The sequence below is a fragment of the Geotrypetes seraphini genome, chromosome 12 (genome assembly GCF_902459505.1).
Source record: "Geotrypetes seraphini chromosome 12, aGeoSer1.1, whole genome shotgun sequence".
In the NCBI taxonomy this organism is placed as follows: Eukaryota; Metazoa; Chordata; class Amphibia; order Gymnophiona; family Dermophiidae; genus Geotrypetes; species Geotrypetes seraphini.
In genome coordinates this window covers 81,933,608-81,945,741 of record NC_047095.1, presented here as the reverse complement: position 1 = coordinate 81,945,741, position 12,134 = coordinate 81,933,608, and the positions used below count along the sequence as shown (strand labels likewise).

General features: G+C 41.6%; 1 protein-coding gene across 5 annotated transcripts in view; it reads right to left on the bottom strand.

The window, feature by feature from the left end:
* The window catches only part of NPL (N-acetylneuraminate pyruvate lyase), a 90,639-nt gene that overhangs the window by 36,032 nt on the left and 42,473 nt on the right, over positions 1 to 12,134 (bottom strand). For all 5 annotated transcript variants that reach the window (XM_033916088.1, XM_033916087.1, XM_033916089.1 and 2 more), the window contains one exon: positions 9,647 to 9,739. In XM_033916088.1, coding sequence (XP_033771979.1) covers positions 9,647 to 9,739 — 93 coding nt within the window. The remainder of the gene's footprint in view (positions 1 to 9,646; positions 9,740 to 12,134) is intronic.

Sequence of the window (12,134 nt, the reverse complement as noted above, 5' to 3'; positions counted from 1 at the left end):
ACTGAAAGGACTGCAAAAATAGCAAATGCAAAATAAAAAATGCAGAAAGAAAAAATAAAATTGAAAAACCAAAACAAGAGGAAGAACCTGGGAGTTCATAGAAGTTCACATCAGTATCACCATACCCAGAGCATGATGAAGCGGTTCCTGATGAAAGAGAGTACTGCTTCAAACTGAACCCGGTTGGACCAGTCTAATGACTTTATAATTTCTGCTTGAGAACTCAGGACAATACTTGAGTGGAATGTCGATTATTCCCGGATTCCACAATTGATTCAGCTAAGTACTTCACCTAGCGATTCTCTCATAGATTTTTTATTTGTCCTTTTGAGATTGCTGCTGTTTGTCTTTCCGTCGGGTCTACAGGTGGGGATAGAAATTTCCTTTTGATATATTGATATTATTATTATCATCATACTATTTTGCTTGATTATATCACTAAATTATTACATGGCAGAGCACACAAGCAGGGCTCCCATGATAGTTTGCAGGCTGAAAACATTGGGTTACAGCCTTTGAGGGGCATAATTAAAAAAAAAAGTTTAAATCCCCTTTTGGCCTAAGGCCTTAAACATTGTAAATAGAAGCAGGGAAAATGTCCATTATCAAAAAAAAAAGTCAAAAAGGAGGTTTTTTTGATAATGGCCTGCCTCTACGTTCAGCTGTTTAACCGCCCAGACCACCACTACGTCTACACTAACACCATATAATCAACCTAAAAAAAGCCTAACTCCAAAACGTCCAAGACAAGAGCTTTTAGGCGAAGGAGGAGCCAGTCCTTCGCCTAAAAGCTGGATTCTGTAACCAGTGTCTGTCAAAAACAACACCGGTTACAGAATCCCCCCTACAACGATCGGGGCAAGAGGGAGCCCAAGCCCTCTTGCCCTGGCAATTCCCCAACCCCCGCCGAAGATAGGGGCAAGAGGGAGCCCAAGCCCTCTTGCCCTGGCGATTTCCCAACCCCCGACGAAGATCGGGGCAGGAGGGAGCCCAAGCCCTCCTGCCCAGGCGAACCTCCCCACCCCCACTAAGATACAGGCAGGAGGGATCCCAGGCCCTCCTGCCCTCGATGCAAGGGCCCCCCCGAATCCCCCCCCGCTGACCCCACCCCCACCCCGTACCTTCAAAATCGTTGGTCGGACGAACGGGTGCCAAGCCCATCCGTCCGACAGGCCAGCCATCCCTTGAATAGCTGGCCTTAGGGCCTGATTGGCCCAGGCGGCTCAAATCCCGCCCACAGGTGGGGCCTGAGACGCCTGGGCCAACCGGAATAGGCCCAGTAGGCTTAGGCTCCTCCTGTGTGCGGGGCCTTAGGCACATGGCCCCAACCCGGCGGGGGGTTCAGGGGGGGCCCTTGCATCGAAGGCAGGAGGGCCTGGGATCTCTTCTGCCCGTATCTTAGTTGGGGTGGGGGGGTTCGCCTGGGCAGGAGGGCTTGGGCTCCCTCCTGCCTGATCATGTCGGGGGTTCGGGGGTGCCACGGGGCAGGAGGGCTTGGGCTCCCTCCTGCCCCAATCGTTGTCGGGGAGAGGGGGAGGGTGGATCGTGGCAGGGGAGATGAGCCATCTCTCCTGCCGCGATCATTGCTGTAGGGTAGGCAGGTTGCTGGGGCCGCTGAGCTGATCGCAGCAGCCACGATCAGCTCAGCGGCCCCTTTTTGGCACTTATACCTGTTTTGACTTGGTCTAAGTCAAAACGTATAAGTGCCGACTAGGAAACCTGCCTAACGTCTTGGTTATACCTGCTGCATGTCTAGGTCTAGGTCGGCCCACCTACCGCCCTTTCCCCTCCTCTAAAAACGCTTCTTTTGGCTCTATGCATTTAGAGGCAGGGGAAAGACCCAAGCTGGTTTTAGATACCGTCTAAAACCAGCTTTGATTATGGGTACTTGGACAATCAGGTTTTTTGATCGTCCCAAGTACCCATTTAGGCCATTTTTATACTTTTTTAAAAAAAATTATTATGAGCACCTTTATGTTTAAGCCTCTGGGCAAGACATTGACTTGCTCCATAAAGCTTATCACCTCACACTGAGGGCCCTGCATTCACCATTTAAATTTCATTTAAATTTTATTTGTATTTAGTTGTGTACTTAATATTGTATTGCTAGGAAATTTTTGCCCCATCCTGTGTTCCTTTATAGTCTTTTGAAGTACCAGTGTGCTATAGCTGGGGTTACTGACTTGTCTAATACCCAGTCTGAACAAGCAGGTCAAAACGGTTTACAAAATAGTAGTATGTGTAAGTTTGAAATCTTTTGGATGTTCTTGTATTCAATGTGCTTCTCATGAAGGATCTGAACTTGGAAATTGCTGAGTGGCTTTGACTCATTCTTAAAATTTTCTCTGACTGGAAATAGTCCGTGCTCCAGTCTAGAGAAAATATATCAAGTAGCAAAACCTAATTATGAATTAAGTTTTAAACTGTGCTGAGAGTTTTTCTAGACTGCAGCACTGACTTATTTAATTATTGGGGTTTAATCTGTGCTGATTTATCTGTTTATCTATAGTTTGGTGTAACTGCTGTTTTTCTAACCTAGACCCCCTGTTCCCCTGGGAAAACAAACTCCTCCCTAAAACCTTTCCCTCCTTTTTTTGCCTAGCTCTTACCCATTTATTAGAGGAGATAGTCTTTTCAAACTGACTCTTGTCCAGGGCGGTACTTGGAGAGACCTCCCAGGAAAGAGACTTGGGAGTTCTGATCGATAAGTCGATCCAATGTGCGGCAGGCGAAAAGGGCGAACAGAATGCTAGGAATGATAAAGAAGGGGGATCACGAAACATCTGTACTTTACAACCAAGAAAAACTTTTTGTCTATTTTTAAAGTAAAGTCTTAATAACCATTTTTTATCTAGCGGAAGCACCACAGTTATAATTTTTCTTGGTTGTAAAGTACAGATGTTTCCTGATCTTACAAGGGAGACACAGAAGCGTCGCCGTGAATTTCTTCTTCTGAAATCTGGGGTTACATCTTTGGGGGCTACCTTTTATTTGAGACATCCATGTAAATGTATAGTGTGTTACCGCTCTGTCAAGTATGTATTCTTTGAACCATCTCAATTGACAACTTTTGTGGCAATGTCTCATCTGGATAGAGGAATATCTTGAACCCTATATATAATTATGAGATCTCATTTTCAGTGTTATAGCTTTTAGCATCTTGCTATAAATTCTATTTTTTCTTTTATTTTTTCGCTATTTCTAAAACTTGGATCTAGAATGAGGACTTGAGCACAAATAGTTAAATAATGTTTTCTTTATTGGATGTAAAATTAATTTTATGATTTTATGTTATTATGACTATTGCTTTCTGTACAAGTGTTATGCTTGAATTTAAATTGAAAATCAATAAAGATTTATTATTAATAAGAAGGGGATCATGAACAGATCGGAGAAGGTTATCATGCTGCTGTACCAGGCCATGGTGCACTCTCACCTGGAGTACTGTGTCCAGCACTGGTCACCGTACATGAAGAAGGACACAGTACTACTCGAAAGGGTCCAGAGAAGAGCGACTAAGATGGTTAAGGGGCTGGAGGAGTTGCCGTATAGCGAAAGATTAGAGAAACTGGGCCTCTTCTCTCTTGAAAAGAGGAGACTGAGAGGGGACATGATCAAAACATTCAAGGTACTGAAGGGAATAGACTTAGTAGATAAAGACAGGTTGTTCACCTTCTCCAAGGTAGCGAGAACTCTCTAAAATTGAAAGGGGATAGATTCCGTACGAACATAAGAAAGTTCTTCTTCACCCAGAGAGTGTCAGAAAACTGGAACACTCTTCTGGAGTCTGTCATAGGGGAAAACACCTTCTTATGTTCATTCTAACACCTTTCGTACTACTGTCAATGTTTATTTTATATTGCCAGACCTAGATTAGAAAGTAACTATAAGGTTTAATGTGCCGTTGAGATTATATCACAGAAACTGCTAGCTAGATTTATTGGGGACATTTGGAATTTAAAAAGGGAGAAAAGGTAGATTCCAGCACAATTTGTATTTGTACCACAATATCTCAATTGCTAGCCCCTCCTATAGAACTGTTGATAGGGAACTTAGTAACCCATTGATACTTATAGTCCCACCTATCCTCCTCACATTCCACCCATCTCAGGGTTTGCAACTCATATACAGACAGCCCAATAATTAAGAAAGCTCAGTTAATCCCCATTCCAACCAAGCAAGATGACTTTTACTCAGTGCAATCATTGTGGCGCTTTAGTTCCAAGGCACACAATCCGGAGGCTTAAGACTTGTCTCATCTGTCTTCAGCTTGCTAGTATTAAAGTGGAGCTCTGTAAACTTAAGCAGGAATTGGATGCAAGTAAAGCAACTACCATCACCCCACAGAATCATACCAATTTACCACCACTGCCTCAAAGAATGAAACAACCTAGGGATAAATGGGTCACAGTAGACTCGGGTAGACTGCGACATGAGACAAAGAAGCATCCACCCTCACAATAATTGTGCCTACAGAATTCCTTTCCTCCATTAGAGCATTGTGATGCTAAAGAAAAAAAAAAGAACCGAGGTGGAACTAGAACCAGTGAAGGCAACTCATTAGAGAGGCACCCCCCCAAAGCACAAATAAAGCTCAAACCAGAAAATTATTGCTTCTAGGATATTCCATCATCAAAGGGATTAACCTGGAAACATAAGACAAGGAGTCCAAAGTAGTGAAATGCCTGCCAGGATCCTTGGCTGCCAGAACACCAGAAAAATACCGACTATAATTAGGGAAGAAAAAGTATTTGAACCCCGATATTATCCACCTCAGAACAAACGACCTAGCCAACAACATCCCACTTGTAGCACAGAAAGCATTTCAGGAGCTGGGGGAGGGGATTAAAACCTTTTGTAAAGACTGTAGCTTTTTCAGAAGTATTGCATATCTATGGAAAGGGAGAGGAAAGTACAAAATACAAAGCCGGGTGTCATTAAGAAGGCTTTAGGTACATAGGAGGATGAGGTAATACATGGAAAAACAAGAGACTATAGTACAATGATGGGCTGCACCTTACTATGACAGGAAAAAGAATCCCGAGAAATTCAGGCAATATGTTTCTAGGCATTTAAACTAGAAGGGGGGAGGTGGCGTATGTATGCAGGTCATTTCTGGTGGCCAGCCCTAGAAAAACCCAAGATATGAGGTATTAAAGACAGCAGTGAAAACAATATTATCAATTCACTTTATAACATTGCAACAGGAAATGAGACGAAATTAAAACTTATACTAAAATGAGATTGCCATGGAATGGTAACCGGAAAGCAATGACCACAAACAAACTCACAGTTTAAGCAACAAAAATTGGGATCTGCAAGCCCTGATGTTAAAGGCAGACTTGGATATTGTTGCTATCAAAGAGAAATGGTTCAGTGATTACCATGGATGGAGCACAAACATACCAGGGAGACTTGAGAAGTAGCAATCATCAAAAGATTTGGTTTGATATAACAGCTAAAGTGGAGGGCGGCCACACAAAACTCAAAGTCCTGGATTTCAAACATGCAGACTTTAGTAGCATGGAGGGGGGGGGAGTGTCTGAAGAAAGAGATGATAGGATAGGAAGACATAAAAGAAGTGGAAAAACAATGGTCCAAGCTGAAAGGAGCAATAAAAATGACTACTGACCTTTAAGTGAGGAAAATAAATAAAAACATGGGCCATACTTGGAGCCGCATTTCCATTCATTCCAGGGTATCGCCGATCTGCTGACCTCCATTCATTGGTCCGACCACCCCGGGAGCCACTGACCTGCATACACTCCCAGGTGCTGTGTGCTGCCGCCGCTCCACATGGGGCTGCCAATCCCCCACCCCCAGATTTGCTGTCCTACCCTCCATGCGTGAGCCTGCTGAACACCATACACTCCCGGTACTGCCTGGCACTGCTGCCAATCCACATGAAGCCGCCGATGCCGCCGCTTCACAGGGGGCCGCCAAACACCCACCCATCACCGTTAATGCCGCCGCTTCACATGGGACCGCCAAAAAAATCCCCCCGCCGCACATGGCGCCAATCCCCCTGACCTTCATACTGCTGCTGGCAAAGGACCTTGCGCATCTCTCATGCTCAGCGTCTGCCGGCACACAACCCCTCCAAGATTCTCGGAGAAGGCTGGGAGCTGCTAGGCCTTGAGCATGCGCAGATGCTCAAGGCCCCGCACCAGATCAATGTAAGGAATCGGCAGTAGCAGCTGTCTTCTGAGCTGAAAGGTATAGTAAAAGTATTTTAGGTTTTCTTGTTTGTTGTATTTTGTTTCCTTATTTCTTTCGTTGGTTATTAAATGCTGGTAAATAAATGAAGACTTAAAAAAAAAAAAAAAAGTGTGTCATGTGTTAGGCCCAATATCTTCAACTCAAAGTGGACCAAATGATTACAAAGGGAGGGAGTGGGTTATTTTTGTGTGCTCAAATACCGTACCATTTTGACCAAAAAAGCAACTGGAAACTCCCACTCATTCACGCCCTCCCACTGTAAAGGCAAAATCCCCTCCCAGACCCATCATAGGCTTTTCTCTGGGTCTCTACCTTACAGCCTTGGTGGTCCATTGGTGAGCTGGGGCAGGAGCGATCCTTATACGCTCCTGCCCAGGCAGAAAAAACATCCAAGACTGAGAAGAGAATGTTGCACACTGGTTAAAGCTCCCTTGGGAGAACAGTATAGAAAATTGAATGAATGAATAAATGGGGTAGTGTTGGGGGTCATTTTTCAGTATACATACAGTACAATCAGGCACCAACCAGTTAAAACTTGGGGAAGTGGGCAAGGGGAGTAGGGAACAGGGGAATTATGTGGGAGGGATTGTTTATCTAAACAGATCTTGTTTAAACTGCTGTTATTGTAAGCGTTGTTTGGTAAAAATATTTAATGTTAATAAAAAATTGTGTTAACAAGGATGCGCAGTCTTTGTATACTGGTTTACCAGGATAACCCAAGTTTCTAATCTCGGTTTATATGCGAGTCAACCTTTTTTCCTCCTTTTTAAGGGGAAAGGGTCAGCTCGGTTTATATTTGAGTATATACGGTATATTAGTGAAAGGAGAAAGACAAAAAATGGAATTGCGAGACTGAAAGAAGCAATGTAACTGCTATGATGAGAAAAAAGCAAATGCGCTAAACAAATACTTCTATTCTTTATTCACAGAAGAAAATCCTGGAGAAGGACCACAATTGGCTGGCACAGTTACATGTGAGAACAGAGTAGATACTGTGCCGTTCATGCAGGAGGTGTTTATGAAGAGCAGATGTGGTCCCTCTTCACATATGTGATCACAGAGTTGAAGTGGGAAACTACAGGCCAGTAAGACTCACTTCGGTTATTGGAAAAATAATAGAAGCACTGCTGAAGGAAAGGAGAGTGAATTTCTTAGAATCTAATGAATTCCAGATCCTAAGTAGCATGGCTTTCCTATAAGGTAAAATCATGTTAAACTAATCTGATTGAACTCTTTGACTGGGCGACCAGAGAATTGGCTCAAGGATGTGCACTAGATGTAATTTACTTAGATGTCAGCAAAGCCTTTGACATGGTTCCTCATAGGAGGCTCTTGAATAAACTTGATGGGCTGAAGTTAGGGCCCAAAGTGGTGAACTGGATTAGAAACTGGTTGATGGATAGATGTCAGAGGGTGGTGATTAATGAAATTCACTCGGAGGAGGGAAAAATGAGTAATGGAATGCTTCAAGGATTGATGCAAGGACCGATTCTGTTCAGCATGTTTGTAAGTGACTTTGCCAAAGGGCTAGAAGGTAAAGTTTACCTTTTTGTGGATACCACCAAGATTTGTAACAGAGTGCAAACCCCAGATGGAGTGAAAAACATGAAAAAGGATCTGCAAAAGTTAGAAGAATGGTCTAACATCTGGCAACAAAATTTTAATGCAAAGAAGTGCAGAGTGATGCATTCAGGGAGTAAAAATCAAATAAATTGTTTGTTAGAGAACCATGTAGCATTGTCATATGACACAATTTTATTTGGCATATCTATGAGAGCTAAATGTCAAATATCTGCTAAAAATAACAAGCTTTTATTGATATTAACAGGAGTTGCCATCCAACAAATAACACATAATTGGAAGGACTGCAGAAGACTGAATTATTGTTTTTGGTGGTCTTCAGTTTGTCATGTGTATTATGGAAAGAGCGTTGACTGTTCAAAAAGGTTATTATAATAAATTTAAGGATGTGTGGGGACCTTTATTAAATTATAGTAATGAATAAGTTACACTTTTCCCAATCTTAATACACATGTGGATTTGGGGGGGGGATTTCTTGTTTTTCCATTAAGAATATATAGATGATTGTCGTAAGATATTATTTTCATGTGGTATATATTAGTTGTATATGAATTTGGGAGGGGGGTGGAGGTTAAATCTTCTTGGTGTATGATATTGAAAATTTTTCAAGTGATGTTGTATTATATTTGGTTGATATTTACTGTACACTTGATGTAAGTTTAAAAATGAATAAAGAAATTATAAAAAAAAAAAAAAGAATATATATTTATAAATTAGTAAAAGTGCTCAGACCACCTAACCCTATGTTTAGTGATGACACTAAACTGCAGGTAGAATCGGGACTATCATAGCATTTTTACTGTCCCTGACCCAACCTTTAACTTTAATTATATTCACTTTATTCAAAAATATATATAGTCACTTATCTGTATATCAGCAGGTTGGGTACTCTATTCTCCGCAGTATTATCGTGCAAACGTGCAAATATGGAAACTGTGCATTAAAGTGATGAAGAGCCAAAACTCAAGTCGGGGGGTCATGGAGTTTTACTAGAGCTGACACAGTAGTAGAAAAGCACTTTAATGCACCAGATCCACCCAAAAATTAAAACTATCCTTCCCCTCATTAAAAGGCATATCCCATGCAGGAAAACTAGGAACATCCCTCCCCTTCAGAATCATTGAGCTCTGGAATAACCTTACCTCCCCACTTCGGAATCTGAGCTCCCTCCAACTTTTCCGTAAACAACTGAAAACTTGGCTATTCTCAAAAATGTAATACTTCCTCCCTCTCTGGTATACTAAGCCCCTTTAAACATTCTTTATACTAAGTCCTATAACCCTCCATTGGAGTTCCTTTTCCATCCCAGCTCCTGTAAACCGTGCTGAGTTTTACGATTGTGGAGAGGTTAATGAGACTAAACTAAACTAAACTTAAGGTTTAGTTTAGTTTAGTCTCATTGGAACATATGGCGCCAGACTATCACTTAAATACCTAGGTGCCATATGATCAAAACTCAAATAAACCATCAGCAATAATTTGTATTTTACTCGAAACTGCATGGTCAATCAGTACATTGCAATATAATGTCTTGTGACATGCTCAAATTTTCCAATCCCACACATCTGTATTTAATCATGAATTTATAATGTATGTAATTAATAGGCAGGCTGGATGGACCATTCAGGTCTTTACCTACTGTTATTTACTATGTTACTGCGGCCCTTTATATAAAAAAGGTTGGAGACCACTGGTTTATAGCTCTGCTTATAGCTGTAAATTTGTATACGCATCACAGGTGCTGATCTCAAAGCACTAGTCAGATATTAGTACAATAACTTGACTAGAATGTCCATTTTCTCTTTTTCAAACAGTTTTATATACTTTGAAATTCCACTATACTCACTTGTAATTCCAGTTAGCTTTGGGATATGGTAATAATAAAATGGAACACTGGGTGCAGCTGCTGCCACTTCACGTAAGAAAGAGATTAGTGCATCTGCAAGAGAAAATGCTCATTTCAGGGGACCACAGACAGTGAGAGTTCATTTTAACATCCAAGCATCATTTACAGGTTCATGTAACTATACAGATACAGTACAATGCTTACTGCTCTATATAAATATCTCCGACAGTACCTAAAAAAGTCTCCATTCTTCTAAAACCCTCATCACTACATCCCTTTCCCCACTAAATGCTGCATTTATCAAGCAAAGTGAGTCTTGGTGTGAGAGCAAGGCCAAGTGATAACCACTGAGTAGTTTATTCAGTTCCCCCCAGGAATAATCTCTCAAATATTTAGGATAGCTGCAACTATCCCCATGAGATCATATCTGCTGCTGCTGCCATATTCAATATTTTTGCCACCTGATTTTCACCTCCTTCAGTGGAAGTTATGAATAAATATGTGGATAAAAGGCGAGCCAGCTAATATAACATATCTTGACTTTCAGAAAACTTTTGGCAAAGTCCATCATCAGAAGCCATGGGATAAGAGAACAAATGTTTTGTGGTGGATTGGAAACTAGTTAAAACACAGAAAACAGAGTAGGGTTAAATGGCAATTCTCTCATAACAGAAAGTTGAATTGTGGATTGTGACAAAGGATCTATACTGTGACTGGTGCTTTCTCACTTTTATAAATGATCTGGAAATGTGAATAATGAACGAGGTGACCAAATTTACAGACGAGACAAAACTATTCAAAGTTGTTAAATCACATGCAGACTAAGAAATTGCAAAAGGACCTTAAACTGAAGAGACTAAATTTTTTCTGCCACTTGGATGTTCAGTGTGGAAATTTGTTTGTTTATTTATCGCCCACCCTTATCCAAGGCGAGTTACATAATAACATACAAAATAAGACATAACATTTATCACACAAATCAAAAACACAATGTAAAACAAATTACACACTTACATATAAAAATCAAATTGCATATGACATACACATCGCATCAACGACTAACAACATTTAAGGCCAAACAACTGGCCAAACCCTAAATATATCAAAATATAAAATTGCATATAGCGTACAGGACACTTCAATGACAAACATCATTATGCCAAATAGAACAGACCAGACCATCGTCCCTCAGCCAAACTCAGAACAGGTATCTTTTCAGCATTTTCCTGAAGTTGTGTTAATTTTGCTGTTGGCGAATATATCCTGGAAGGTTGTTCCACTCCCTGGGGCCGATACAGTGAAAGACACTGTTCCTGGAAGAAGAAAGTCTTAAGTCCCACACAGATGGAACAGATCGCAATGCTCAATTGAGCGAAGCAATCGAGCCGGCTCACGTAGCAAGATGCTCTGGACCAGGTGTTTGGGAGCCAACTTATGTAAGCACATAAAAAAATTTACCAGTAGCTTGTAACATATCTTGTCCCTTATAAATATTCATCACATGCTCACGTCTATCCAATCTAAATAGAGCATGTAGCACTGAATTCTAGGCCACCTGAAACGCGCCCAAAACTGAATCTGGCAATCCCAACACCACCAGATTGCGGTAGTTGAAAACGGATAATACTATCGACTGCAACACCATCCTAAACAATGGAGCCGCCATATAAGGTCTAAGTCCATTGACTATCTGAAGATGAAAGTACATCTTCTGAACTAATAAGATCGGCTGCAGATCTTATCATCAGCCAATAATAAGACCTTGTGACAGTTCCAATAAGATAGGTTTATTAGCAATAAGCAAAAGGCAGCTCACATGGAATAGCAAAGTACAGCATATTGGCTATAAGGATAACATACATACGAAATAGCAATCTGATGTTCTTTTGGGTCTGACTCCTCTCTTTTCTCTTATGTCATCTGGCATGTTACTTACATACTTTTTTTCAGTAACCTAGGGTACCTCCTAGTTATTAACTTCTCATTGATTTGTCACATATGTCATTTTTATTGGCTGAATGGTCTATACACTTATCATGGAGCCGTGCTGAAACGTGACGTCATCTGGTGCCAAAACTGACCTTTCTAATTCCCATGACACTGCATTCCTAATACTAAGGCAATAATTCTGAGAGCAGAACACCCCTCATTTCCTGAGCCAAATCGTAGTTCTGTTTGTTCTTTGTCAGTACGTTCTTTATCCCAGGACAAGCAGGCAGCCTATTCTCACATGTGGGTGGGTGACGTCATCCGACGGAGCCCTGATGTGGACGCCTCACAAGCAGACCTGCTTGAAGAAACTAGAAGTTTTGAGTCGCCCGCACCGCACATGCGCGAGTGCCTTCCAGCCCAGCACAGGGCACGTCTCTTCAGTTCTTAGTTTTCCGCGGAGCCGAGAAGTCCGTCTGACTCTCTGCGTTCAATTTCGTTCACTTTTTGCCTTCTCTCGACCACGGTTGGTGTATTTTCTTTCACGAATCGCTGTTTT